General features: G+C 34.2%; 1 protein-coding gene across 1 annotated transcript in view; it reads right to left on the bottom strand.

The window, feature by feature from the left end:
* LOC145260490 (dnaJ homolog subfamily C member 17-like) overlaps positions 1–27,344 on the bottom strand; it is a 42,694-nt gene that overhangs the window by 6,783 nt on the left and 8,567 nt on the right. Inside the window, exons 4-8 of the mRNA XM_080118601.1 lie at positions 24,144–24,231; positions 23,908–23,984; positions 21,850–21,952; positions 17,052–17,080; positions 1,136–1,213 (exon numbers count right to left, since the gene is read on the bottom strand). Coding sequence (XP_079974727.1) covers positions 1,136–1,213; positions 17,052–17,080; positions 21,850–21,952; positions 23,908–23,984; positions 24,144–24,231 — 375 coding nt within the window. The remainder of the gene's footprint in view (positions 1–1,135; positions 1,214–17,051; positions 17,081–21,849; positions 21,953–23,907; positions 23,985–24,143; positions 24,232–27,344) is intronic.

Below are 27,344 nucleotides of genomic sequence, written 5' to 3'. Positions count from 1 at the left end.
AATAAAACTTTGTGTCAGCCTCAATAGCTTTGCCATATGTATATGTCTGGTCCATATCCGAGTTCTCATCTATCTTCATTGTCTTACACTTCTTGCACATAAATTGGTTATCCTTTCTCAACCTGCCAATAATTTCACTGCACTTCTTGTTGTACCCAATGTTTGCAAGTACCAGAAAAAATTGAATTGCATCCGACTCCCTTTCCACAATCTAAGCAGAGGAACTTGTCTCTTCTGGGGAATAAAAACAGTGCAAAACTGTTCCGTTCAGAAGAATTTAACCTGTCCTGGGACCGGTATTATTTCTAGTATATAATATAGTATAGTATATATATAATGTATAATATTTTAAAAATATTAACAATTACTTTTATACCTACAGACACTAGTGTTTCATGCTTATGCAATCATCAGTGTAGAAAATTATAATTGCTATTGGTTAGGAGATTTGAACCCAGTTATAAAGTCTTTTGGGGAACTTTCTAATACTGCAATCATTGATCATCAGTTTCGTCTTATTAACATTAACTCTCAGACTTTTACTTTCCTCCAAGTCCTAACTAGCATTCCTCCAAGTCTCTAACTTAACAAGTAAGTCTTCTACTGTTTTACAGACAAGTATTCATGGCCTCCATTGAGTCTTGAAAGACAATGGATACTCCCTGTAAGAGTGCAGTGCTTATATTTATTAAGCAAGGCTTAGACAATCTCTAATCACACCTCTCCTGAGTTGGTATTGCTTAATTCCAGTGACAAGAAGTCCAGGACGACTGGAAACAATGCTGAGATAAGCAGAGAGCACATACAGCACTTGGTATTCTCAAATGGTCAACCATTTTAGTAATGACCAGGCTCAAAGTTGCTTAACTTCGGTGAACTAACTGGAACCAGTGTGTCAATGTGATTATGCCACAGACAAGCACTAAACCGTCAGTATACAGCATCTCTTCTGGACAACTTTTACAACACTTCCTGAACAACATTTCTAAAACACAAATGAAAAACAATGGCTTGCACTTAAACTGAGCATAGAAACTTTCCTCTTTTGCAGAGTTTTTAAACACTACAACAACTGATCATCACTTTGTTCTTGATAACATTCACTTTCAGACTGTCAGTCAAAAGGTTGACTTACTGCACTGAATATTTTGTTCAAAATGCCTGCTGAATATCCACCATTGTCCTGATCTGTCTTTGAAGCTTTCCATTTGATCTGTGGAAGAGATGAAAGCATAAAAAGCAAATGTTGGCAAAGAAAGAAAAATAAGATTAAGATGGTTTTTAAAACTGATCAAGTTTATATCAATAAATATTTGTAGTTAATCCATTTGTAAATTTTAATTATTTTTGGTAAAAATCAAAATTTAGATACAAATTTTCTATTGATTAAAAGTTCATTTAGTGGTACAAAATGTTTTAATTGCCTTTATATGCAGATATACTTAATAAAATTTAAATAGTTCCTCTGCCATATATGTGTGTGTGTGTGTGTGTAAGAGAGAGGGTTATTTATAAAGATTGATAGCGATGCAAAAAAGACAAAATGATGAAAGGGAATATGAACACAAACAAACAATCAAAGATAATATTTCGAGTATAAATCTTCACAATTATCTTTTTATTTTTCAATAGACCTTTCACATATCATATCTGTAAACATGAGACTTACTGCTATATATTAATAAAATATCCATTTAATTAATATCTCTTTCTCATATATATATATATATATATATATATATATATAATATACACACACAACTTTATTAAGATTTTTATGTTTTTTTATGATTTCTAAAAGTTTCCAATTCATTTTAACATTACTTATCCCTTTCAATCTGATGGGGGGGGGGGGACAAAAATTTTTTTTTTTTTTTTCCTGGGGAACTAATGTAAATCTCTGATGAGTTGTTTGTGTTAAGTGTTGAAACATTATGTTGAACAGAGTGCAGTCTCGACAGTGAGTGTGAAATAATTTCCAGTAACAAAGATGGCGGCTAAGAATCAAATGTGGTTCGTGACATAGCCAACGGCGAACTGATTGAATCCAAAATTCGACAATTTTTATAGTAACTTTGGAACATTTTCATTGATTGATTCCCACAACCGGTGGTTATAAAAACGATTGTCGAAATCATTGGTGTCATACCCCCATTAGGAGTCAAAAACAGTTTACAGTTTGGTATATTTATCCCATTCAATGAAACATGTGTAACATGCAAAAATAAAACAATATGAATGTGAATTAAGTGAATATTTTTGTGACTTTGGAATATTTAATAAAGTTATATATGCTCTGAAAGTGTGAATTCATTTTTATTGAGCTTAATTCATTGTGGCAATTTTGAATAACTTTATTGAATATATACATTATAAGTATATATCTGTTTACAAACGTGTGTATGTATGTGTGTGTATATATATATATATATATATATATATATATATATATATATATATATATATATGTCAGGTCATGTCATATGCTACTGGTACCATGTAACCCAGTACTACCTGCCTTATGGTCGGGTCACCAGCGACTAAACTGGTTCCCCCACCAGACTTGTTTGGTGAGGAGGGTGGCTAGTCTCCCTGAAAGATTAAAAACAAGACCTTCCAAAGGGCGAATGAACCCTTTTTTGGGGTCAATGGCCAACTAGCACTGTGTGTGTATGTGTGTGTTGGGGTGGAGAGGGCTCCCGTAAGCCGTGGTGAAGGCAGGCTTTCTAGGAGAAGCAAATCCCTGATTTAAAAAACCATAAAGCGGGAGACCAATACCTGCATTAAGCTGGTCTGCAGTTTAACTTGTTGCTGGCTATCTTGCTCTTGCTTGTTGCTGGATCTCAACATTTTAAACCGAGAGAGAGACTTAGCTGTCATACAAAGCTAAGACTCTGTAACATCATCTGTGTATAGATACTCCCTCAGGCATTTGTCTATAAAAATGGTCCTGTGCCGATGGAAAAGTTGTGATGTGTGGAGGCTTGAAATGCTGGTAGTATATAATAATTGATCTCAATGACCGTCTTCAGTGTTATGCCTGCTTGAGCATGTGAATTTTCACCGGTAGGACTAAAAAAAAATTTAAAAAAAGAAGTCATTTCTGGGCTCATGGACTTCAAGTGTCTGAGGGAGTGGCACTCGTCTGACAAGACGTTGCAATCATCATATATATATAGAAATATATATATATATATATATAGATAGACAGATAGCTCTAACAAATTCATTTCTTCTACCATTGCGCTGACTTTATATCTTCAGTATTTTAAACATTTGGTCACTATACCTATGCTTACTCTTATAAATTAAAGATAAGTTGACTATTTATCTGTCAAGGTTGTTCTTCTCTCCCAGATTTTAATTTCCCTCAATTCTGGTGCTAATTACCAGTGACCTTGAGGTAAAATGCTAGTCTACGAAGTCAAGTATGACTTTATAACTGGGTTTGAATCTCCCAACTAATAGCAATTATAATTCCTACACTGATGATTGTGTAAGCATGAAACACTAGTGTCCGTAGGTATAAAAATAATTGTTAATATTTATCTTAAAAATATTAACTATTAATACAAATATAATACAATAAAACAATAAGACTGTATAGTAACTTTACGGACACCCTGTATATATATATATATATATATATATATATATATATATATATATATATATATACACTAGAAATAATACCGGTTCCAGGATACGTTAAATTCTTCTGAACAGAGCAGTTTTCCACCATTTTTATGTTCCCCTTACAAGACAAAAATTAAGATATAATGATACTAAACCTTATAGCTATAATCCTTATTCCAATTCTGGTCAAAATCCATTACATGATTTTGATTCTAAAAATGTCTAAAATTTAAGAAGTGTGAGTATAAATTCCATTGGGTGCTTCCAATGCAAATTATCGGTTCACAAAAAGTGTAGTGGTTTTGAATTACATTTGTTATAGAGGTTGTAGTGTTGCCCGCTCCATCAAATAAGCTGTAGCCCACGTGGATATAGAAGCTGCCCCACTTGATACTGACACTACTTTCTGCTACTTTGTTAAGATGTTCAATGTTGGTCATGGTTGCCAACATTATCATTGCTTGAGATTGCATGAGGAAAGGGAAGGTTCAGAAAATTACTTCCAATCCTTACATTTAGGCAGATTTCCTTTAAGATTTGGGGGCAAAATTTTTCAACCTATACTTTGGTTTGGTTGTTTTGTTTTACAGCATATCAACACCTTTTTGGATTATTTAATGATGAATCTAGTCATTTTGGAAAAAAGGTTTTTATGCTTAAAGTTCTTTAACTTGGTACTTGATTAGATTGTGTTGTAAAAAACAATTGCTTTTATTAACGTGATTGAGTTGGGAAAGGGAAAAAACAATAACATCAATATTTGGTTCATTTTTGTTTAGAAGCCAGTATCTTCAGACAGCCTGATCTGGTAGCACCAAATGCTCTAAGAAGTATTATCACTCTGGGCCAAAGTGGATTTGGAAACAATGGTAACTAAGGATCAATTCTACATTCCTCACAACTTCCAAACGGGGCCTGACCACTGGATACCTTAAGGTCAAATCTTGGACCGGGTTTGTATTACTGTACACATAGATTCGAAAAAGTTATCAAAAAACAAATATATAACAAATAAATGTTATCAAAAGCAAGATAAGTTACTTTTCTACCAAACTGGGTATATTTTTTGTGTTTTTATTCAATGTAACATGTTTATTTAGCTCGAAAAACATGCAGTGTTTACCGATGTATTGGAAAATTCAAAATGGCGCCCAACTCTCTCTTTAACACGGTAAGTTTGGGAAAACATGTTATAAATAATAAACTAGACAAAATACTATTAAAAAACACAGAATATATGTCAACCTATGTCACGGTAACATATATCGAGCAAATTTCTAACAGTATTGGACCTTTCTGCTACTTGGGAAACATGTTGAATATCAACAGTGGTTACGAACACTATCATTGCTCGATATTGCGCTGTGTGGGGAAATGGAAGATTCAGAAAACTACTTCCAATCCTTACATCTAGACACTTTTTCTTTAAGATTCAAAGCAAAGTCTTTTCAATTTGTGTACACACTGCAATAAGACATCGGCTCTAAACACTTCTGATCTGTGACAGCTTTAGTATAATAATCTGTCCATAACCAGATGAAAGTGTGGCTGGCAAACTTAATATTGGTGGAAACTGCTTGTCCATAACTCCTCTCCCCTCCCCACGAAAAAAAATAAAAATAAAAAAAATAAAGAAAAATTTGCATGATGCACATACCTGTGATGAAAAGAAAATATTACAAAACCAAAAAATCACATAAATTGATCAACTAGTTTTATTTTTATAAAGAAAACACTGGTTCTTACCCAGAATTCCCTCTATATTAAAAAACAAAACTAAAAATAAATCTGTATGATGTACCTTACCCATGACAAAATGAAAATATATTTTAAAAATTATATAAATTGATCAAGTACTTTCATTTTTATAAAGAAAAAGCGATTAATAGGAATCAAAAAGCGATTAATAGGAATCTGTAGGCATTACAATGTAAATCTCGCAAGTTTGAATTATTGAGTTGTCCCCCCTTTGTGTTTTGTAGATTGTTTTCAAAATGCCAGACAAGACAGTCACTCTTCTACTACTCAAAAAATTTGATTTTAGTATTTAAAAATGAAACTAATTGATCAATTTACATGATTTCTGGAATATGATATTTCGTTTTGTCACAACTATGTACATCATACAGGTTTATTTTTGTTTTTTTAATATAGAATGAGAACAAAATCACTTTTAAGTAAATTTGTGTTTTTCCAATGTTTTCCCCCTCCCATGTTAAATGCCTCCTAAAATCTTGCAAAATTTTAATTATTTGAAATTGTCTCCTTTGTTCTTCAGAAATGGTGTTGAGTGATCAACAATCATTGTTTAGCCATAAAATTTTACTTTTTTTTTTTTTTTTGCTTAAATAAAATGACCTGATTAATTTACGTGATTTTTGGTGCATGATGTTTTTGTTTTTTTTTAAATCACAGGCTCATATACCATAAAAATTTTCTTAATATTTTTAATTTTTAGTATTTTTGTTTTTTCGTAGAAGTGGAGTTGTGGGTTTGCACCTGGTGGAATTATGGATGACATTCAGTATCTCAGGTGGTTCAGCCACATACAGCATCCCATCTTTTTACATCAACTCCATAACATGCTGAATATGCCAGATAAAAAGAATGTGGTAAACTGAGGAAAACCTGACGCACGTGTGTAAGAAGTGATATGCAACGTGATTTATGTCAACTATTTCAATTGAACTGCATAGAGAGCAAACGAGACATTGTTTTGTGTTGTCCATCTCAAAGACAGAGAAACTTGCATCACTCTAAATGCCAAAACTCGATGATGACAGTTTATGTCCTCAGTCACAGGAAGGAAACCTCCTAGACTGAGAGGTTATTTTTTCATGAATAATTGTTACCCTGGTCATGAACACCTATGTAGAGTTGAACCAAACATGCCTATGTAGTAGAGCTCCCCTGATGCCAGAAAACCTTCTACTTTGAAAGTCTCTCCCTTCAAACTGCTAGAATTTGGAATTCCCTTACTGTATTCTGCTTCCCCGACTGTACTAACATGTAGAAGTGTAATGTGAAAAACTCTTGCTGCTCAACTCCGTACTTAGAATGTCCCAGTAGGCATGATCCCCAATTCTTCATAGTACCCCATTATATCTTAATGGTAATTTGCTTTATTCATATCTTAATGATAATTTGCTATATTCATATGATTAAAAAAAAAGAAAAAAAAAAGACCTGTGGCATAGTGGATAAAAACATTGTTAAAATTCAGTTGTAAGGTACACTCTTCGGAGGTCAAAAGTTCAATCCGTTCAATGCTCAGTGCGAGTGACACTCAAAATATAATTGCAAATTACCTAGGACTTCCACCCGGTCATGGCTGACAGAATGAGAGCATGCTACATCCTGGATTAAATCAAAGGTTTTGTTCAAAATTTAATGCAGATTCCCACGTTCAACAAAGAGATTCCTGAGTTAAACAAAATACACCTGAAAAAAGCCGAGGGTTACATCAACCGAAACATTGTGAAAATAACACCCAAGAAGAATCCAAATAATACAAAGAAAAAAAAAAAAAATGCCTGCCTTCTTGGAGAGCCAAGTAAACAACATAAGACAATGAAGGACGAATAGGATGAGAAGTTGTGGGAAGAAATGAGCAGATGGTGGGGAAATTAAAACTTTGAAAATTCTGCTTAGTTGTTTGCACACTAAATGTATTAGAAGGAGCAACTAAGGGTGGTGGGGGATGTATTAAACACAATAGTCTTATAATCTGAAAACTGAGTTCAATCCCACTACAGTGCAGTACATTTTAACTTTTTATTCAATGCCAAAAGTTTTCACTAAACAATATTCGACAGGAAACTGGTGACGTAAATAGTTCATTGAATGTAAATAAATTTTATTGAAATATAAAAATGTTTCTGATCTTTTTTTTTCCCCCCGATTCTTGATTGATTTGTTTAAAAAATATAAAATTTCTCTCAGGTATTCTCACACAGGATTAGTGAATCTCTCAACAGGAGCTACGCTTCTAGAGCTCTTGACATATCCAAGGCTTTTGATAGGGTATGGCATAGTCTACTTCACAAGATTTCCAGCTATTCCATAGCTGGAAATGTCCTCTCAATTATTAAGTCCTTTCTCTCTGATATGCTTATAAGAGTAGTCATCGATGGACAGAAATCAAAAGCTCATAGTATCAATGCTGGCATCCATCAGGTTTCTACCCTGGATCTTCATCAATGATTTTCCAAATCACATTCTTAGATCATTCGCAGACATTTATGCAGATGACACAACAATTTATTTCATTTCAACATTTCAAAGGCTGGCAATGACCAAGATCTTTCTGATTCTTTCTCTTCTGATCTTGTACACATGATGCAATGGGGAAAAAGGTGGCTGGTTAATTTTAATGCATCTAAAACCAAGCTTCTTTGTTTTCATCATAATTGTGGAGTTTCTATTGAATGCCCAAATAGTTTTCACTAAACAATATCTGACAAGAAACGGATGATGTAAATAATTGAATGGAAATCAATTTTATCGAAATATAAAAACTGTTACTGATTTTTTCGTTTTTCAATTCCTGATGTAACATTTCTCTCCATTTTTGTTTGTACTCCACTTTCTATTATTATACTAAAGCCGAGTTAATCAACATTTGTTTCCCTAAGGCTTTTTCATATGTTTTAAATATGCATAATCTTTGCTTCTTGTCCAGAATTTCCTCTATATTAAAAAACTAGCGGGGGTACCCGGCATTGCCCGAATGTTTGTTTCCGGGACGGGGAGGGAGTTTTAAAAAATGTTATGGTAGGTAAGTAGGAAGGATCAAACCCGGAGTCATGAGTAAAAGTAGGAAAATAAAGTGTGAAAAAAAAACAAAAAAAAAAACATCTGCAACGTTAACAGTTCGGCCACCAAGAAAAGACCATTCCAGTTGTTTAGGAAAAAAAAAAAAACGACTACGATAGATCGGCGCGAACGTGAAAATATAATGTGAATTGTCCAGCACGCTAACCACTACACCACAGAGCACTACAGCTTAGTTTAGTGATTTTAAATAACTTCACATGAAAGAACTACGAAGCCAAACCGGTGTTCTCTTCTCAACTGTTCCTTGTGAACGATCCCCAAACGGTGTTAAGTGGTGGCAGGGGGAGGAGGAATTTATTAGAGAGAAAATATTTTACCACTTCCATTGATCTTAACCGATTTTGGCCGTTACTTCTCAGCAGAAAAAGTATAGAAATCTAAGATTATCGAGGAATTTGAGAAATAATAAGCCTATAACACACCTCAGATATTGTTCTGCCGTTTGTGCATATTATATTTGCATGAAATATCTTGATTTTTAATCCTATTAAGGTCAAAATCCGACGGGAAAAAATGAGTTCATTTTATTTATATAGATTAAAAAACAAAAAGAAATAAAATTCTTTATGATGTAAGTATGCATGTTGAAAAAAAAATATTAAAAAAAAAGTCATGTAAATTGATCATGTAGTTTTATGTTTAAATAAGAAAATCAAAATTTGAGTATCTGAACAGTGACTGTGATGCCTGCCATTTTGAAAAACAGATCTCAAGAAACAAAGGAAATTCATACTTACTAGATTTATGCTGTAATGCCTACGAATTCCCATTAATCGCTTGAAAATGAATTTCTTAATAAAAATAAAACTACTTGATCAATTTACATGATTTTTGGAATATGACATTTCCGTTTCATCATGGGTACATACATCATACAGTTTTCTTTATTTATGCTTTTTAATATAGGTGGAATTCTTGACAAGAACTAAATCTTCCATGCATTTAACGTCACTTTTCCTTTGTTTAGTGGTCAAATACTTTTTGATATTATGTAAGTTCATTCTCCACTTCTTACAGTTCAGCGGGTCAGCTGTTTCCAAATTCCACTCTTGTCCAATCACTTACTGCCAAATTTTCCTACGATTTAAAACATCCATGCTTCTGCAACAGTTTATCCAAGAGGATGAAAACTCCATATAATCATACCAATATAATTGATTTGTCCTTAGGATTACATCCATGATGGGTAAATGTAGTGTTTTCAACAAATCCTTTGATCTGATGTGTTGGGTTTGGTCAGATTTCACATTGCAGATCAATCTAATCATTCAATTGAAATAGTTTAATCATTTTAATGGTGACAATAATTTCAATTCTTCTTCATCCGAATTTGATATTTAAGATGCTGCAAATTTCCTGAACTCCCCGTCTGATTCTTCTTCTTTCTCTTGTTCAGGGGGCAGACGTTTTTTTAATATTATGCAAGCTCACTTTCCAGTTCTCACAGTTCAACGGGTCAACTGTCTCCAGATTGCACTTTGTGCAGCTTTGTTTCAAAGTTTTCCCTGGTCGGCTAATCTTCCTGAAATTTAAGACATCCCTGTTTCTGCAATGGTTTATCCAGACCATGTGATCATACTAGTGTAACCGATCCATAATTATGATAACCTCCATTGCTGGATAAATGTATTGCTTTCAACAAATCCTCTGAGCTGATGTGTTGGGTTTGGTCATTACAGATTCATCTGATCACGGATCTGTCATCGTGTTGCAAACGGGTGAGAGAGGACTGGGTAAGGGCCCAGCATTCACTGCCATATAACATGACGCAACTGACACAACTGCTGTACAACTTACCTTTAACCCTTCGGCTACGATGGTATTTTTACACACATTGCCTATGAAAGGAGTGAATTTTTTCACATCACATAAAATCAAGTCCAGGGTCTTTGAAAAAGAATTTTTTTTATCAAAAAACAATACAAACATTCAAACATGGGTTTCAAGCATTGATTAATGCAGTTACGACAAAAAAGAATTCCATAGTCCTTGAAGACACCATTGTTGCAGTTGTTTGTAATAGTAAAAATTAGGTGTTAAAAAATTAACAACCAGCATAACCTAAGGGTTAATGTAGTCCAATCCAAACGGTTGACATCAGTCAACTGTCTCCGAATTCCATTCTGTGCGATTTTGTCTAATCACTAGGGCTGTGACAACAGCATATTCTTTTCATTGTTTTGACTCTTGAGTATATATCTGTTAATATCTTATATGTTTTTATATAGACTGATGTGGTTCTCGGTTGATTGACTGTGTCTTACTGTGTCGGATATATACTTGAGAGTCAAAAGAATGAAAAGTATATTCTATTGTCACAATCCTACTAATCACTTGCCTCCATGTTTTCTCCAGCTGGCCAACCTTCCTGCAGTTTAGGACATTCACACTTCTGTAGTGATTTATTTAAGAGGATGAACGTCCCCCATGATCATACCAACATTATTGATTCAGTTCATGTGGTTCAGCAGGTTACCAAATTTGATTATGTGCCAATCACTTGTTTGCAAGTTTTCCTTGGTCAGTCAAGCTTCCTGTGATTTAAAACATTCATGCTTCTACAACAGTTTATCCAGGAGGATGAGCACTACACATAACCATAATGTGTTTCATTATGTGCTATTACGCACATAATGAAAGCTCTACATAACCGTATTAGTATAACTGATTTGTCCTTAGGAAATGTCTATGCGGGGCAAGTGTAGTTCTTTCAGCAAATCCTTTCACATGATGTGTTGGGTTTGATCAATCGCAGATCCATGTTATTGCGCTGCAGTCAGGTGAAAGAGGACTGTACGAGGGCCCAGCATTCACTGCCCTATATTATGACTCTTCTGACACAGCTGCTATAAGAGTTTATCCAGGAGGATGAATGTTGCAGATGATCATACCAGCATAATCACTCTTTCTCTCTGTTTATTAACAGTGGAAGATTGGAACAGTCCATTACAAACAAAAGGGGATATCACCACAAGTAGTAAGTCTATTAAACTTATATTCGGTTGAGAAGAAAGTTATTGTGGAATTTTTAATTTTGATTTCAAATGATGTATTTTCAAATAAGTTTTCATTATAATACCTTTACTCATTTTATAGGACGTCCTTCGATCTTATCTAATCATTGAAATCACAATTGTTTAAAAACAATGATGCCTTCTTTTATGAACATTAAATCAAGATGGAAAAAAAAAAAGCAAATTCACACGATTTTCTTATTTCAATTCAAGCTAGGCTGAAAAGCTGCTGGCACAGCTCGCAATATCAACAAAGCATTTGTCCCAGGAACCACTACTGAATGCACAGCACAATGGTGGTTTAAGAAATTTCACGGTGGCGACGAGTTTTGAAGACGATGAGCATAGTGGTCGGCCTTTTGATGTTGACAACAAAGAGCCTTAGTCGAAGCCAATCCATGCACTACTGTTCGAGAATTTGCTTCTGAATTAGACGTAAAGTATACAATGATTTCCAACCACTTGAGAGAGAGAGAGATTGGAAAGATAAAAAAAACTTGATAAATGGATACCTCACGAATTGAATGACAACCAAAAGAAATGGCATGATGAAGTGTCATCTTCTCTTCTTTTACGTAACAAGAACAACCCAAACAACAACAACAAAATAAAAACTGGGTTCTTTACGACAAATGGCGGCACTCAGCTCAGTGGTTAGATGTCAACGAAACTCCACAGCATTTTCCAAAGCCAGAGTTGCACCAAAAAAATGTCATGCTGACTGTTTGGAGGTCTGCGATTGGTCTCATCCGTTACATTTTTTTGAATGCAGGCGAAACCATTATGGCAGAGAAGTACTGTCAACAAATGGATGAAATGCATCAGAAACTTCAACAACAACACCCAGCATTAGTCAACAGAAAAGGCTCAATTCTCCTCCATGATAATGTCCGATCGCACATTGCTAAACCGACCCTACAGAAATTGAACGAATTTCACTACGAAACTCTGCCTTATCTGCCATACTCTTCAGCCTACCACTTTTTCAAACATCTCGACAACTTTCTGCATGAGGAATGTTTAAAAAACCTAAACGATATCAAAAATGCCTTCAGCGATTTTATCGCCACCAAAATGCAAGATTTTTACGTTACTAGCCTACATACACTTGTTTTGCGTTGGCAAAAGTGTGTTGATGGTGATGGTGCTTATTTTGATCAATAAATTTTTGTTTGAGCTATGTTCATTTGAAATTAAAGCTGTAAGAACTTTCTTGTCAACCTGGAATATATATATATGAGAGAGAGAGAGAGAGGGGGGACTTCTGGTTTGATTGACCATTTGTTCAAAGCATTAGCATGTCCAGTGTCGTAACCATATAAATTTGTTAATATTCATAAAAAATATATGTTGCTCTTCCTTTATTGAGCACTCTTAATAACCTCATTAAATGTGTATGGGCATGGCTCAGAGGCTAAGGAATGCGAGTGGAGAGTTGCATGTTTTGGTTTCGGTTCTAGCCGATAGCATCCAAGTAATATGTATATATTTCTATAAATGTTTATTTTTGAAATATTGTCAGTTTCAATGTCTACCGTTTTCGTTTAACGGGTTAAGACTGTTAAGATAAAAACTGAATCACCGTTAATTTCGAGTGAAGCTCCATGTATCTATCTTGGGTGTCCAAGATGGTCGACTTATAACAACGTGGGGATGGAATTTCTTTTTCCAAAAACACCAGGTTTGTCATGTACAAAATCAACTTTTTGTTGGTAACATCGAATGGAAACAACATCTGATGAGTTGATGGGAAGCAGGAAATTTTTATGAAATCATAAAATTGCCATTCCATTAACGAAACGGCTGTAATGAAGAAATCCAAAATGAAATAAACAAAATTTACAAAAAAAGAAAAAATGTAAGTCTTTGAATTTCAACAAGTTTTGCACTATGTACAGGGTGACCCCCCCCAAAAAAAAAAACGGGCCCCAACTCTAATTAGGCCCCGTTTCTTAGTGTTTTTGTCCGAATGAAATGAAACTTTGGTCATAACTAGTTTATTATATTCAAAACATCACATCAAAACACTAGGGTCTTTGGCCCTTTTTTTCTACATTCTACAGCATATGTTCTAGATGGCCTCCATTTAGCTTTTGTTTTTTTTTGGGGTCACTCTGTATTTCTTAGTTTTGAACTCACTATTATATATTAGGTTGAATATAATAATCAATAGAGAATTATAACAATAATAAATACATAATTTGCATGGATTAAAATATCATATTTAATCTTACGCTGGGTGGCCTTCTAGTATTATATGACGAATTCGGTGGAAGAACAGCATAAACACCAAAATTTGAAATTTTGAGATTTTTGTCACAAAATAAAAAGTGGGTTCTAATCATAAAAGATCATTGCTGAATTCAAAGTATTTATTTGAAAATAAGTGTTTGAATATTTGATATGTTGGAATGTGTACATTTAAGACTACTACCTAATTATGTTCTATTTGTTTTGATTTTTCCAGACTTGCAAATCAACAATTTGTATATTTATGTAATTTAATTTAGCATAGATATATATCAATATCTTTAATATAAAGCGCTTTTCTCTTCTATATTATTCACTGCACCGACCTCTATATGGTTTATAATTATATCTGGTTAAATATGTAATTTAAGTTAGAACTAGCAGGGATGCCTGGCGTTGCCCGGAGTGTTTGGAGGTGTCTGTCGAGAAAAAAAAAAAGTGTTAGTAGGCAGGTAGGCTCGAACCCATGACACAAAGGCAGAAAAGAAAATGAAAGAAAACCTGAACTCTTACCACTACGCTATGACGCCACAGAAATTGAAAAGCATGCAAATTTAGCGATGTCAATCAAAAAGGTGTCAACTCAATGATAATTAAGTTCAGAATCATAGGAGTCGGCGCAGAAATGAAAGTGGCTTCTAAAACGTGCCTGAGGCCAGTGAAGCTTTCCACTTCCTCTCGTGGTATTTATTTTCTTCCCACAAGGCCGTTCCCCCGAAAAAGGGGGAACTCTGGCAGCGTCGAAATGAATAGCAATTGTCTGATATGAAGGGTTTCCCCAACATTGATCAAAGCTAATTGCTTTCAAAACATCCCGGCACAAAAGGCCAGGCACTGTACCTTCGCTCTGATTAGGTTCGCTTTATTTATACAAAAAAGACCAACAAACAGGCAAAAGGACGGAATAGAGGGAATTTAATATGAATAAATGTAAATATGATGTCCGTTCGCAAATTGTAGATATTATAATTTAGGGAGTATATAAAAAGTTCTAAAAAATAGTAACATGGTCAAGAGCCCTCCCCCTCCAAGCCTTTCTTGGACATACAAGAACGTGAGTGCCACTTTTGTCTTTTATATATATACTAGCGAGGGGTACCCGGCGTTGACGGGTGTTTGTAGGGGTGTGTGGTGTTAAATAAAAAAGAAACCGGGGGGTAGGATCAAAGCCGAACCCCTGAGGCGAAGTTTGAAAATAAAATCGGCCAGCCATAAGTGAAAGATGTTTGAAAGTCGTCGAGCGTTACGACGATGACGATGTAAGCATTGTTATAAGCGAAGTAAGAAAAGAAAAGAATGTTTTAATTAAGCGCGGGGGAGAAGGGAAACACAAATTAAAACAGAAAAACGAACGAACGTTACGTGAAAAATGGCTTAAATAATACAGGGTTCAATATTTAAATGTAAAAAAATCGAAAAAAAAAAAGAAGACATTTCACACCACGATTCGAACCCAAAACGTTTAGATAATGAACCAACCCTTAACTACCTACGCTAAAGCGGCGTATATAAAGTTTGTTCGGTTTATCAACTATTTAAAGTAAATCAAGTCATGACGTCATCTGATGCATGCGTTGTTGACCCTCCCCCCTGTCGAATCTGTCTAGACATCTCTCTCTCACTTTCTCTCTCTCTCTCTCTCTCTCTCTCTCTCTCTCTCTCTCTCACTTCGTCTGCCTTACTCTAAAGACTGGAAAATGGCGTCTGGCTGTTTTTATTTTTAAAAACTTCGTTCGTTAATATTTTTTGTAAGCATATTTTTTTTTTTACTTCACATGTTTGGCTTATTATTTTTCGTTTAACTATCGAGTCTAACTATTTTGAATGTGGTAATAACTTTGGTAACGTTGCCATAGCGTAGAAGTTCATAGTTTAGCTTTAATTAATTTTTTTTTACCGATAACAATTTGTAAATTGTAAATTAAGACCGCCATTAGAGGTTGCTGACGTCAAGATCACGTGACATGACTCAGCGGGTTTTAAATACAAGTTGATCCAAAATAAACAGCCGCGTGCATACTTTATGTAGAAGACTTGGCGGCCGTATTTTTTGGGGCAGTTATAAATCGATTTAAAAATATGTAATGTTTAACATTAAAATGTCACTTTTTTTGCCCCCCCCCTGCAAAAAATCGATCTGTTGACGCACTTCTGATGGTCACTTTGGGCCAATTTTTCGATGTTTGTCGTCCAGAACATGGGGCTTTCATATGAGACCAAGTTTGTGAATTTTTGTTGTGTCTGTCGAAAGTTTTTAGCAGACACACAAACATACATACATTTTCGCTTTTATATATATAGACTAGCGGGGCATACCCAGTGTTGCCCGGGTGTTTGGAGGTGTGTGTGTTAAAAAAAAAACGTTGGCCAGGTGTTTGGAGGTGTAAAAGAACAAAAAAGTTTTAGTAGGAAGGTAGGATTGAACCCCAAAGCCTTGATGCGAAGGTGGAAATGAAAGGGGAAAAAGGCCAGCCACCTAACCATCTCGGCCACAAAGGAGAGGAATTGATAAGTGTGTTCAGTTAAGGTTTATAAACTGAAATATACAGGTGCGAGGAAGTGGCGTGATATTTGACCTAGTTTTGCGCTGCAAGCCAGCCGCCCCATCATTCACTTTTCGAAGACGCGGCAAGCTGGTAAAAGTTAAAATACACACGCGACCCCCATTGTTAAGTCGTAGATATTATCATTTAGACGTGATATAAAAAGTTTTAAGAAGGACTGACCCCCCCCCCCCAAGAAGGCCTTGGAAAAAAGCCTTTTGCAGGCATACACAAAAAGCGAACATACATACATACATACATACACACATTTTCGCTTTTATATATATATATATATATATATATATATATATATATATAGATGATATTGTAAGATTGTCTTTGTATTTAAACAGTTAATAAATTTCTTCCATTACACAAATGTTAAACCCCATTTAAAGGCTCAAAGAAGTACTATTATACTCCAAAGATTTAACTTCTTTTTTTGTAAAAAGTATCAAGTGGCGCTTATGTCGTTTTTCCACCAAACACGTCATAGACTGTTTGTATTCAAATATTAAGGCAATACTGATGTTTTGTACCACTAAACAAACTTTCAAAAGTTAAAGTGATAACACACACACACACAAAAAAAACAGTATTTTCTTTCTAAAATATGTATATTTAAAAAAAAAAAAAAAAGAAAAGAAACCCTGATCACTTTTAGGACTCAAATTCATAAGCTCAAACTTACCTAAATTTATATCGAAGTTGGACTCATAGAAAAAACTCTGTAATAATGAAAGATTGAATGAAATATCTGGAGTTTCTTTACCTTCAACCTCGGCAGAGCCTCAGGGTCACCTAAAAAGGAACAAACAAAATGAAACTCAACAATAATCTTTAATAGCAAATCAAGAATTTGAATGCAAAACGCAATAAGTTATTTTAAAATTTATTGGATCAGTTAGGTTTCAAGGAACCCCAGAAAATAAGTAAAACGAAAGAGAAAAATTTGGACATACACAGATTTCTTCCACTTTAGCTGTTCACACTGTGAACAAATGAATAATAAACCTCGTTAAATGTGTAGTTTAGCGGCATAAATTATTTGACAAACAAAAATTTATAAAAACTATTTATTTTTATATAAAACACATTAGACCCAAAGGCTGAAATAAAACCAGAAAAAAAATTCATTTTTATTATTTTTTCAACATTTTTTATTAGACTAAGTGTATGACATTCGAAGTCGCTGTATTGCTTTTAAAATTTGGCCTTTCTAAGGTTTGACAGATTGGCTTTATTAAGGCCAAATTTGGCCTTTTTTATACTCTTTCATTACAAAAAAAAAAAAAATGGCGGCCAAAAACATAGTCCATGAAAGAGCGTAAAAAAAAGGCCTAATTTGGCCTCTAAAAGGCCAATCTGTCAAACCTTAGACAGGTCAAATTTTAAAAACAATATGGCAGCCTCGATTGTCATACATTTATTCTAATAAAAAATGTTGAAAAAACTTTTTGGGTTTTATTTCAGTCTTAGGGTTTAATAATTTGTTTTATATAAAAATAAATAATTTACACCGCTAAACTACACATTTGTCTAAACCTTGGTTGTCTTGTTTTTCATCACAAGGTTGATTTTTAATGTAAAAACACAAAGGAGGAGGGGTTTATACTAAATATTTATTTTTTGGTATGTTGTTTTTTACTTGTTTTTTTTTTAATAAACAAACAAATCATTGTCTCCATTTGTCAAAACTGAAGATTTTATACATCTTAATTTTTCATTTCCAAATTACTTTGTTCCCTATGATTGAGGCTTATAAGTAAATTATTATAATTCTAACTAGCGGGACCTGTGGAAATTCCACAGGGGACTCATTCATATGTAATATATTGATGTTGGCATTCTGTAAATGTTCAGTATAAATGGAGACGTTCTGATATTATTGTAGCTTTTTTGTTAAAACTACAAAAGTATTTATCTAAGCTAGCACGAATGCCCAGTAAAGCCCGGTCATAAAGTATGCTTAAATATGATATTTTAATTCTTGCAGATTTTGTATATATTATTATAGAGTTAATGCTCTATCGATTTTTATATGTTATAAAGTTACGATTTCAAAAATGAAAAATTATATCCATATGACTTGGGTGCATTAGCTTGAATCGAAACCGAAATAAAAACTTATGAAAAAAATATATGTATATAATATGAGTTCCTTTAGCCATAATCGAAATCAAAACCAAAACTTATGAAGAATTCTTGGTAAAATTATTTATGACAAGGAATGGAAGTACATAACAATTAAACAACCCGGATGTAAGCATGACATACAAAAGAAAACACACGCTATCGTATTAATATATATAGATAATAATTATTTTACATTCTAATATTTATATGATTTTTTGGTAGATATTTTAACTTTTAACATTTTGAATTAATTTTTCATTAGTTGATTCATAGTTGTAAAATTATAAGCAGGCTCAGTTAATCTTGTTTTGTCTTCCAATGAGGGAGGAGCTAAAACAAAACAATAAGTTTACAAACTTTTTCCTGTAAGCAAAATATATAAACAAACGAAATAAACTGCAATTACTGCCTTCCAGGGTTGTTGTCGTCTCACCACGTTTTGGCCAAGTAAGCCTTTGGCCGGCTTTGGGTAGGATTGAAACCGCTATCTTCAGACAATTCTCACTTGGAACTGTAGAGATTCAACGTCTCTATCAACTGCACCATGGAAGGCAGTAATTGCAGTGGATGCAGTTTGGAGATTCAGTTGCTATCCCGTTGTGGTTACCACCTGATGAAGGCCAGAGGAATAGTTGGCCGAAATGTCGTGAAACAACTAAGAAAAGATGAGGATAATAGTCTGCAATAAATAAAATTAATAAATACTCATCTCAATAATGAATTCCAATTAAAATAATAAAAACGAAATAAAATTTAACTTTTTAATTAAAAAAGTTCTGCATCGTTTTGTCAATATCTTTTCTGTCCTTGATCAGTTTAGGAGAAATCCTTCCAAACTGGGGTAATCCAAAGTGCCTATTTAGGGGGCAAACGGAATTTTCCCTACATTAAAAATCGAACTTAGAAATTTATAGAATAATAAATTTTTAATTTAAAAAAGAAATCACAAAATTTTGGCCTGCAGCTCCACTCGGGCAGATTAGACACCAGATCGACTTTTAAAACTACAAATCGAATAACGAAAAATGAAATTAAGATGTAAAAAGTTAACATCCATACAAAAAATGTACCTATTTAAAATTGTACTTATTTAAAATAAAAAAAATAAAAAAATACAGAAGACGGAATGAAGATGTCATATTGCAAAAATAATGTAAATTGATCAAGTAGTTTTTTTGTAAACTAAGAAAATCAAAATTTATGATTTTTAGCGATTTTAATACCAAACTGAATTCAGTATAAGATTTATTTTGATCTAAACCTTTTTTAATTTAGCTGTATCTACCTTATTTATTTAATCATAGCCGATGAAAACACTAGAATTGCTTAATCATAAAATTAAATTTTCTCAGTTAAAAAAAACTTGATCAGTTTACATGATTTTTGGTTTGGTTTGGTTGTTTTACGGCATATCAACCCTTTTCAGGTTATTTAATGCCGAATCCAAAGATTTTGAAGAAAAAATTTTTAATAGAATATATTTGTTGTTTTCAAGTTGGTTTCTATTTAACCCATAGTTGGGACCCTAACAGGTACTACTACTCCGGGTCAGAGTGGACCTGGGAGTAACGGCAATTAGAGGGTGGCTCCACGCTCCCCAAAGCCCGCAAGCTGGGGCCTCAGCATCGGATATAGTTTAAGGTCATATCCAGGACCAAATGATTTTTGGAACATAACATCTTAGTTCTACGAGGAATATGTACATCATAAATATTTTTCTGAATTTTTGTGGTTTAAATAAGTGTCATTCTAAATAAGCACCCAAAAATATATTAAAATATAAAATACTTATTCCTCTTTAACTGACTAGGACGAGTGCCACACCATCATTTAGTTGGACTACCTATTAGTTATTCATAGCAGACCACCTGATGGTTTGTATTATTTGTTTTATATGGACTACTGTTCTTATCTTGAGTGTTATTCGCATAATGTTTCGGCTGATGTAACCTTTGACTTTCATCAGGAGTATCTTGCTGGACTCAAGAATCTTTCCGTCAGACTTTGGAATCTGCATAGAATTTCAAACAGAATACTTTATTTAATCCATGGGGCTAGCATGCTCACATTCCATCAGCCATGACCAAATAGAAGTTTAAAATCACCATTGCAATTTTAGTATTACCTGCACTGATGAGTGAACCTTCAACCTTTAGAAGAGTGTCATTTAAAACTGTAGTTTACTTAGTATTTTATCTATTATGCTATGGGTCTTTGTGAAAGAAGATTGGAGATTACATCAGCCGAAATGCTGAGAATAACACTTAAGATGAGAACAGTAGTCCAAATAATATACATTATTAATCCTCATCTCAAAAATTCAGAAACATATCTACTGATGGTTGTTCCCTAGTCTGCCATTCAGAAACCCAGTGAATGAAAAACTCTTTGCAAAAGCAAGGAGCCTATACATTATTTTCTACAATGTGCAAATTATTGAAACTTTTGTGGGATGGTTTCTTAGTTAACTTTGAACTCATGGCGAATAAGAATATCAAATGGCTGTTACTAAGGCCCGGAGGCAACTTAAAAATAAGGGTTGATGAGTGTTAGGTGAGTGTTACGTGCTTGTGTGTCTGGAGGTATTTACAGCAACACATATTATTTAAATAAAAAAAAAAAGAATGAAAAGAAAAACAGAGAATGGAGTGCCAGTGCTTATATATGTGAACTAAGGGTTAGACAATCCCTAAACACACCTCTCCTGAGTTGATATTGTTTGATTCTAGTAGCAAGGAGAAATCCAGGACGACTGGAAACAATACCAAGATAAGCAGAGAGCATATACAGCCCCTCGTATTCCCAAATGGTCACCCATTTTAGTACTAACCAAGCTCAAAGTCACTTAACTTTGGTGACCAGTGTGTCAATGTGATAATGCCATAGATAAATACTAAATCGTCAGTATACAGCATCTCTTCTGCACTTATTATTCTCCAATGGTCACCCATTTAATACTGATCAAGCTCAAAGTCATTTAACTCTGGTAATCTAACTGGAACCAGTGTGCCAATGTGATTATACCATAAGTACTAAAACTGTCAGCATTTAATATCTCTTCTAGGCAATTCATACGAAACTTCTTCGACAATGTTTCTAAGACACAAATGAAAAACAATGGATTGCACTTGAACTGAGCATAGGAACTTTCCTCTTTTAAACACTGCAACAACTGATCATCACTTTGTTCAAAACTTACTGCACTGAATATTTTGTTCAAAATTCCTCTTTTTGTAATCTTTCCAACACTACAAGCGCTACCATCACTTTGATTTTGGAAACGTTCACTCATACTAAAACCATTTAAACCATTCAAATAATTTCTTGTAAATGCAAGTGAATAAATTGTTTTTTTTTATTTTACATGTTTAACATTTATTTTTTTATGTAATCCCTATCTCAGTGAATAATTTCTAGATTTGTTTTTTACATACGCTGGATGATTGTTGCTTCCTGCTGTTCTTTCTTCATTTGTTCTTTCAGCAATTCCTGCTCCTGTTCCAACAATCGAGAACCTTCTCTTTGCAAACGCTCAATCTATAGCAGAAAAAAAAAACAAAAAAAAAAAAAACGATAACACTGAACTCAGAATTTTTTTTTTTAACTCATTAAAAATAAAAACAAGAATTTGTATAGATATTTGAAAATCAAATAGAGATCGGTTGTGAAATGATAGGTATTTATTACAAAAAATTAATTATAAAGTTTTTTTTAATTTAATAAATAAAATTAAGAAATACAATTAAAAAAATTAATAATAAAATTAAAAAATTAAATTAAAAAACATTTTTGAATTAAATTACATATACTGTTTTAAAATTCAAATAGAAAATAAAATAAAAAAAATTAATAAATTAAAAAATTAAATTAAAACAATAAAGTTTTAAAGCAGATTAACTTCAACCTACTTCTCATCTGAGGTAGGGAATCAGTCATAAATATTTTCGCAGAAATCAAAGTCAGTGATTTTTTTTCCTTTTTAAACAAACTCCCAGTTTAGCTTTTATTCATCGGCCTCTCCATGTTGTATACTAAATGAGGCTTTGAAGGTTTCATTGACAACCCTAGCAACTAGATCTATCAAGGTCAGTTCAAGTTTGACAACTACGTAAGCAGAAAGGGCAGAATAGGGAGTTATGAGAACGGACAGGGCAAAAGTAGGCATGGCTGGAACAAACGGGCAAAAGTAGGAGCCGTGGGAATGGATGGGGTGAAAGTAGGAGTCGTGAGAATGGACAGGGCGAAAGTAGAAGTCGTGGGAACAGACAGGGCGAAAGTAGGAGTCGTGTGAACGGACAGGGCGAAAGTAGGAATCGTGTGAACGGACAGGGCAAAAGTAGGAATCGTGTGAACGGACAGGGCGAAAGTAGGAGTCAGGGAAATGGACGGAACAAAAGTAGGAGTCAAGTAAATGAAAGATGTAAAAGTAGGAGTCAGATGAACAGAGAAGGCGGAAGAATTATGTAACAAAAACGTTAGGGGAGATTTTAGCAGTGAAAAATCAACTGGAAGTCGGTAAAACATCACATAGTAAAAAAAAGGGGTCATAAAACAAGCAATGAAAACAAACTTAGGTTGCCTTACCCTCATCATATCATGATGATGAATAAAAGAACAAGTTGTTATGGTCATGCATCAATGTTAATTATAAAGATTAACGCTCCAGTAAATATCTCACTGCTGACACAATTCTCTACCTATATAAGAGCCAAGGAGTGAGTACTATTGCCACATATGGGCAGGAGCTGCTAGAAAGACCTAATCCTGCCTTGACAGAGTTCAAAATAGACTTCGTAGCCTAGTGGGGGATGCCCTTTTCTCTTTCCTGCAACCTCTTTATCACAGAAGAGACATGGCGAACCTGTCTCTGCTTTATCATTATTTTCATGGAAAGTGCTCGTCTGAGCTCCAATCTACGGTCCCACCTCTCCAAACTTTCACGAAAAACACTCGTCTGTCTGAAACTACTATCAATAATTTCCCCCACTCTTTATCTGTGCCTAAACCTAAACGTAGATTCCATGAACAGAGCTTCTTTCTCAGAACTACACACCTGTGGAACTCTCTTCTGTTTGCCTACTTCTCAGCTGATTACAATTTGGTCAACATCAAGTCCAATGTAAACAAATTTTTGATGAGCCGTCCCCTTAAGTAGTCCAATTTACCAAATTTCCACTAGTAATGTTTACTACGATATTGTCCCATTGATTACTGTACATTCATTAACCTTTATCTCTGAGTGGCTTACAGGCCTTGATAAATGGTGACTCCTTTGTAAAAAAAAAAAAAAAAAATAAAACAGCAACTGAAGTTTCCTTTCAGTGGTAACAAGGTCTAGATCAAATAGTCATCATCATCATCTGAAGAAGAGCCCCAACAAATGAGTAGAATCTCAAAGCAGAGCCACTAGATAATCACAATGGTATACAACACCTACCTCCAAGAATAAAACGTAAATAAAATAAAATGTTACATCTCCATTATTATGGTACCTCAGCTTGCAGATCCTTCTGAGAAATTTCTTCTTTAACCTTCTTTTCTTCGTAGGCTTTTTCTCGGGCTTCTAAATCTGAAATTTGATTTAAAAGATAAATAGTGATACTTTCCTGGCAAAATAAAAAATTTTACGCCATCATAACAAAAGGGTATAGTACTGCCATAACAAAAAACAACTACGATAAGAATGATGAGGAATCAATTTTCCATGGTTGTAAAATTGTAAACTAACCTTCTTTAAGTTTTTTCCTTTTGCTGTCAAGTTCTTTGTGTCTTATTTTTGCTGCTTTTTTGGCCTTCCATACTCTGTCATAAGCAGCCTGTACAAAACAAAAAAAAATAAATAAATATTTGTCATCTCAAACTAATACAGAAAGATTTTGGAGAAGAAAAATGCTTCGAAAAGAAGAAATGTTTTTTGTAAGAAGGAAACAGGGGAAAGGGGGATTTTGAAAATGGAAACGAGAAAGGGATTAGAAAGACAAAAAAGCTGAGAGAAGAGAAAAAAAATTCAAAGGAAAGAAAAAAAAACAAAAAAACAAGAGTTTAAAATAGAAAATGTGTTGAAAGCGGAAAAACAAAAAAAAGAGTTTGATAAAATAAAAAAGAGAGAGAAGGAAAAAGTGCTTGAAAGAAGGGAAGAGAGGGAAAAAGTTGTTTGAAAAAAGGGAAGCGAGAGAGAAAAGGAGTTTTAAAAAAGAAAAGACAATTCTTGTCAAGAATTTTTCTATATTAGAAAACAAAAATAAAGAAAAGTTTGTAGACGAAACGAAAATATATTACGAAAATCATATAAAGTGATCAAGTAGTTCTATTTTTATAAAGAAAATCATTTTTAAGCGATTAATGTGAATTCATAGGCATTACAACATAAATTTTGCATGTTTGAATTATCGTTAAGTCATCTCTTTGTTTCTTGACTATTTTTAAAATGGTGAGCATTACAGTTACTTCTTGGGTGCTCATAAAATTGGATTTTCTTTTTAAAAATAAAACTACTTGAACATTTTCCATGATTTTTGGAATATATTTTTGTTTTATCACAGGTACATACTTCATACAAATTTTTCTTTATTTTTGTTTTTTAATTCATCAGTGATCTCTCAAATCATATTCTTAACTCATTCGTAGACATTTATGCAGACGACACCACAATCTATGGCAACACTTCAAAGGCCAGCAATCAACAAGTTCTTTCTGATTCGTTCTGTTCTGATCTTAAGAATGTGGTGCAATGGGGAAAAAGGTGGCTGGTTAATTTTAATGCATCTAAAACCAAGCTTCTCACCTTTCATCATAATCGCTCTGGCCCCCATCACGCTCCAATTGAAATGAATGGCTCTCGTCTTGGGGAAGCTTCATGTCTTGACAAGCTTCTGGGACTGACCTTCCCTCCTGATCTGAAATGGAATACGTACATCAAATCTGTTGCCAACATTGGTTGGATCACTTTACCGCTCCAGCAAGTATCTCACTGCCGATGCAATCCTTTATCTGTATATGAGCAAGGTATGGCCTAAAATGGAGTACTGTTGCCACATTTGGACAAGAGCTTCTCAGCGCACCCTATCCGGCCTTGATAAAGTTTAAAACCAGCTTCAAAATCTAGTAAGTGATACCCTTTTCCCTACCCTACAACCTCTTTCCCACGGACGAGACACTGCAAGCCTGTTTCAGCTCTATTGTTATTTTCATAGCAAGTGTTCAACTGAACTCCAATCTATGGCTCCCCCTTGCTAAACTTTCACAAAAAAAAACACTTGACTAGCTACAATCACTATATGATTTCCCCCACTCTATCTGTGCATAAATCTAAACACAGATTCCATGAACAAAGCTTCTTTCCCAGAACTGCTCACCTGTGGAACACTGTTTTGCTGGCCTGCTTCCCAGTTGAATACAACATGGTAGCCTTCAAATCCAATGTAAACAAGTTCTTGTTGAACCGTCCCAATAAATAATCAAATTCTACTCACTTTACATCATCGACGATGACTACACTACCACTTTACATTCGTTAACCCTTATCCTCGAGTGGCCTTCGTACCTTGATAAGTGGTGACTGCCAAGTAAAAAATCTAATATATAAAAGGCAAAATAGGCGGAAGCATTTGTGTATGTCCGCCAAAGGCTTTTTGCATCGGGCTTCTCGCGTCGGTTAGATTCCGTGAGAAGTTTTTGTACACTTTCCAGATCGTAATATCTCAGATTCGCAAACGACATCCTTTCTTTCCTTTTTTTTTGATCGAGTAAAACAAAATACCTACCATGCCGTCGTCTCAGGTGTTTGTTTGGCTTTTTCGTAGAAAACAAAACTCTTCGAAAAAGCGGCAAAGCATTTCTTGGCCTACGGACGGGATTAATGCTTCACTTAAGTTAATTGGTCCTTGGTCAATGTAGGGGAAACCCTTCATACTGAGACAATTACTATTTGGGGGGGGGGGATATTGCCAGAATGCCCCCTTTTTTTGGAAGAGCTGGTTTTCCTCACATTAAAAAACAACTAATTTGCTTTCGTGGGGAAGCAAATAAATATTCCAACAAAAAGCTCTCGTCCCGGCCAGGTTTAATATTCCAACAAAAGCTCTCATCCCGGCCAGGTTTAAAAGCAACATTCATTTCTCCGCAAGCGTGGCATCTCCTATGAGTGTTAAGTTAATTACCAACTCATTGAATTCACTATCCTCTTTGGCCTAATGGTTAGCGAGGAAGACTAATTACCCTACGTTTTTGAGTTCAATCCCACCTCTCTCTATCTTTTTTTTTTTTAATTTTATTTCGTCCTTGTGCAAATATCTTCTACCCAGGCAAAAGTTAATTACCAACTCTTTGAATTCACTATCCTCTTTTTTTAACGTTCTTTTCCTCCTTCGTGGTATGGGTTCGAGCCTGCCTGCCTTCTGCAATTTTTTTTTTTTTTTTTTTTTTGCTCAACACACACCTCCAAACACCTGGACAACACCAGGAACCTAGGCTAGTAAATAAATAATTCAGGACAAGAACCGAAAAGAGAGAAAAGGAGTTTGAAAGAAGGGAAGAGATTGTTTAGTTCTTTTGTTTTACAGCATATCAACTCTTTTCAGGTTAATTAATACCAAATCTAGTAATTTTGGAAAAATATTTCATGCTTCAAATTCTTTAGATCATCAAATACAGTAGAACCCTGGGATACGTTGGCCCCAGGATATAGTTTTTTTCAGGTTACGATGTGGAATACAATGTTTTTCCGGACCTTGGTCACGGTATTTGTCTTGCCTTATGTTGTTATTTATAATGTTATTTGATTATATACATGTGTATTATATACTGTACTGTATTTTGTTACTAATTTTTAATGCCGTATGCCGGGGTTCCACTCTATTTATTTCCAAATATTTTTATTTGGTTATTTTATGGATGAAAATTGTTGTTTTTGTTTTTGACTTTGCAGAAT

Source organism: Euprymna scolopes, chromosome 36 (assembly GCF_053919585.1).
Source record: "Euprymna scolopes isolate OS-2025 chromosome 36, ASM5391958v1, whole genome shotgun sequence".
NCBI classification, from domain to species: domain Eukaryota; kingdom Metazoa; phylum Mollusca; class Cephalopoda; order Sepiida; family Sepiolidae; genus Euprymna; species Euprymna scolopes.
The sequence above is the reverse complement of the archived record's forward strand: the minus strand, read 5'-3'. Positions and strand labels throughout refer to the sequence as shown.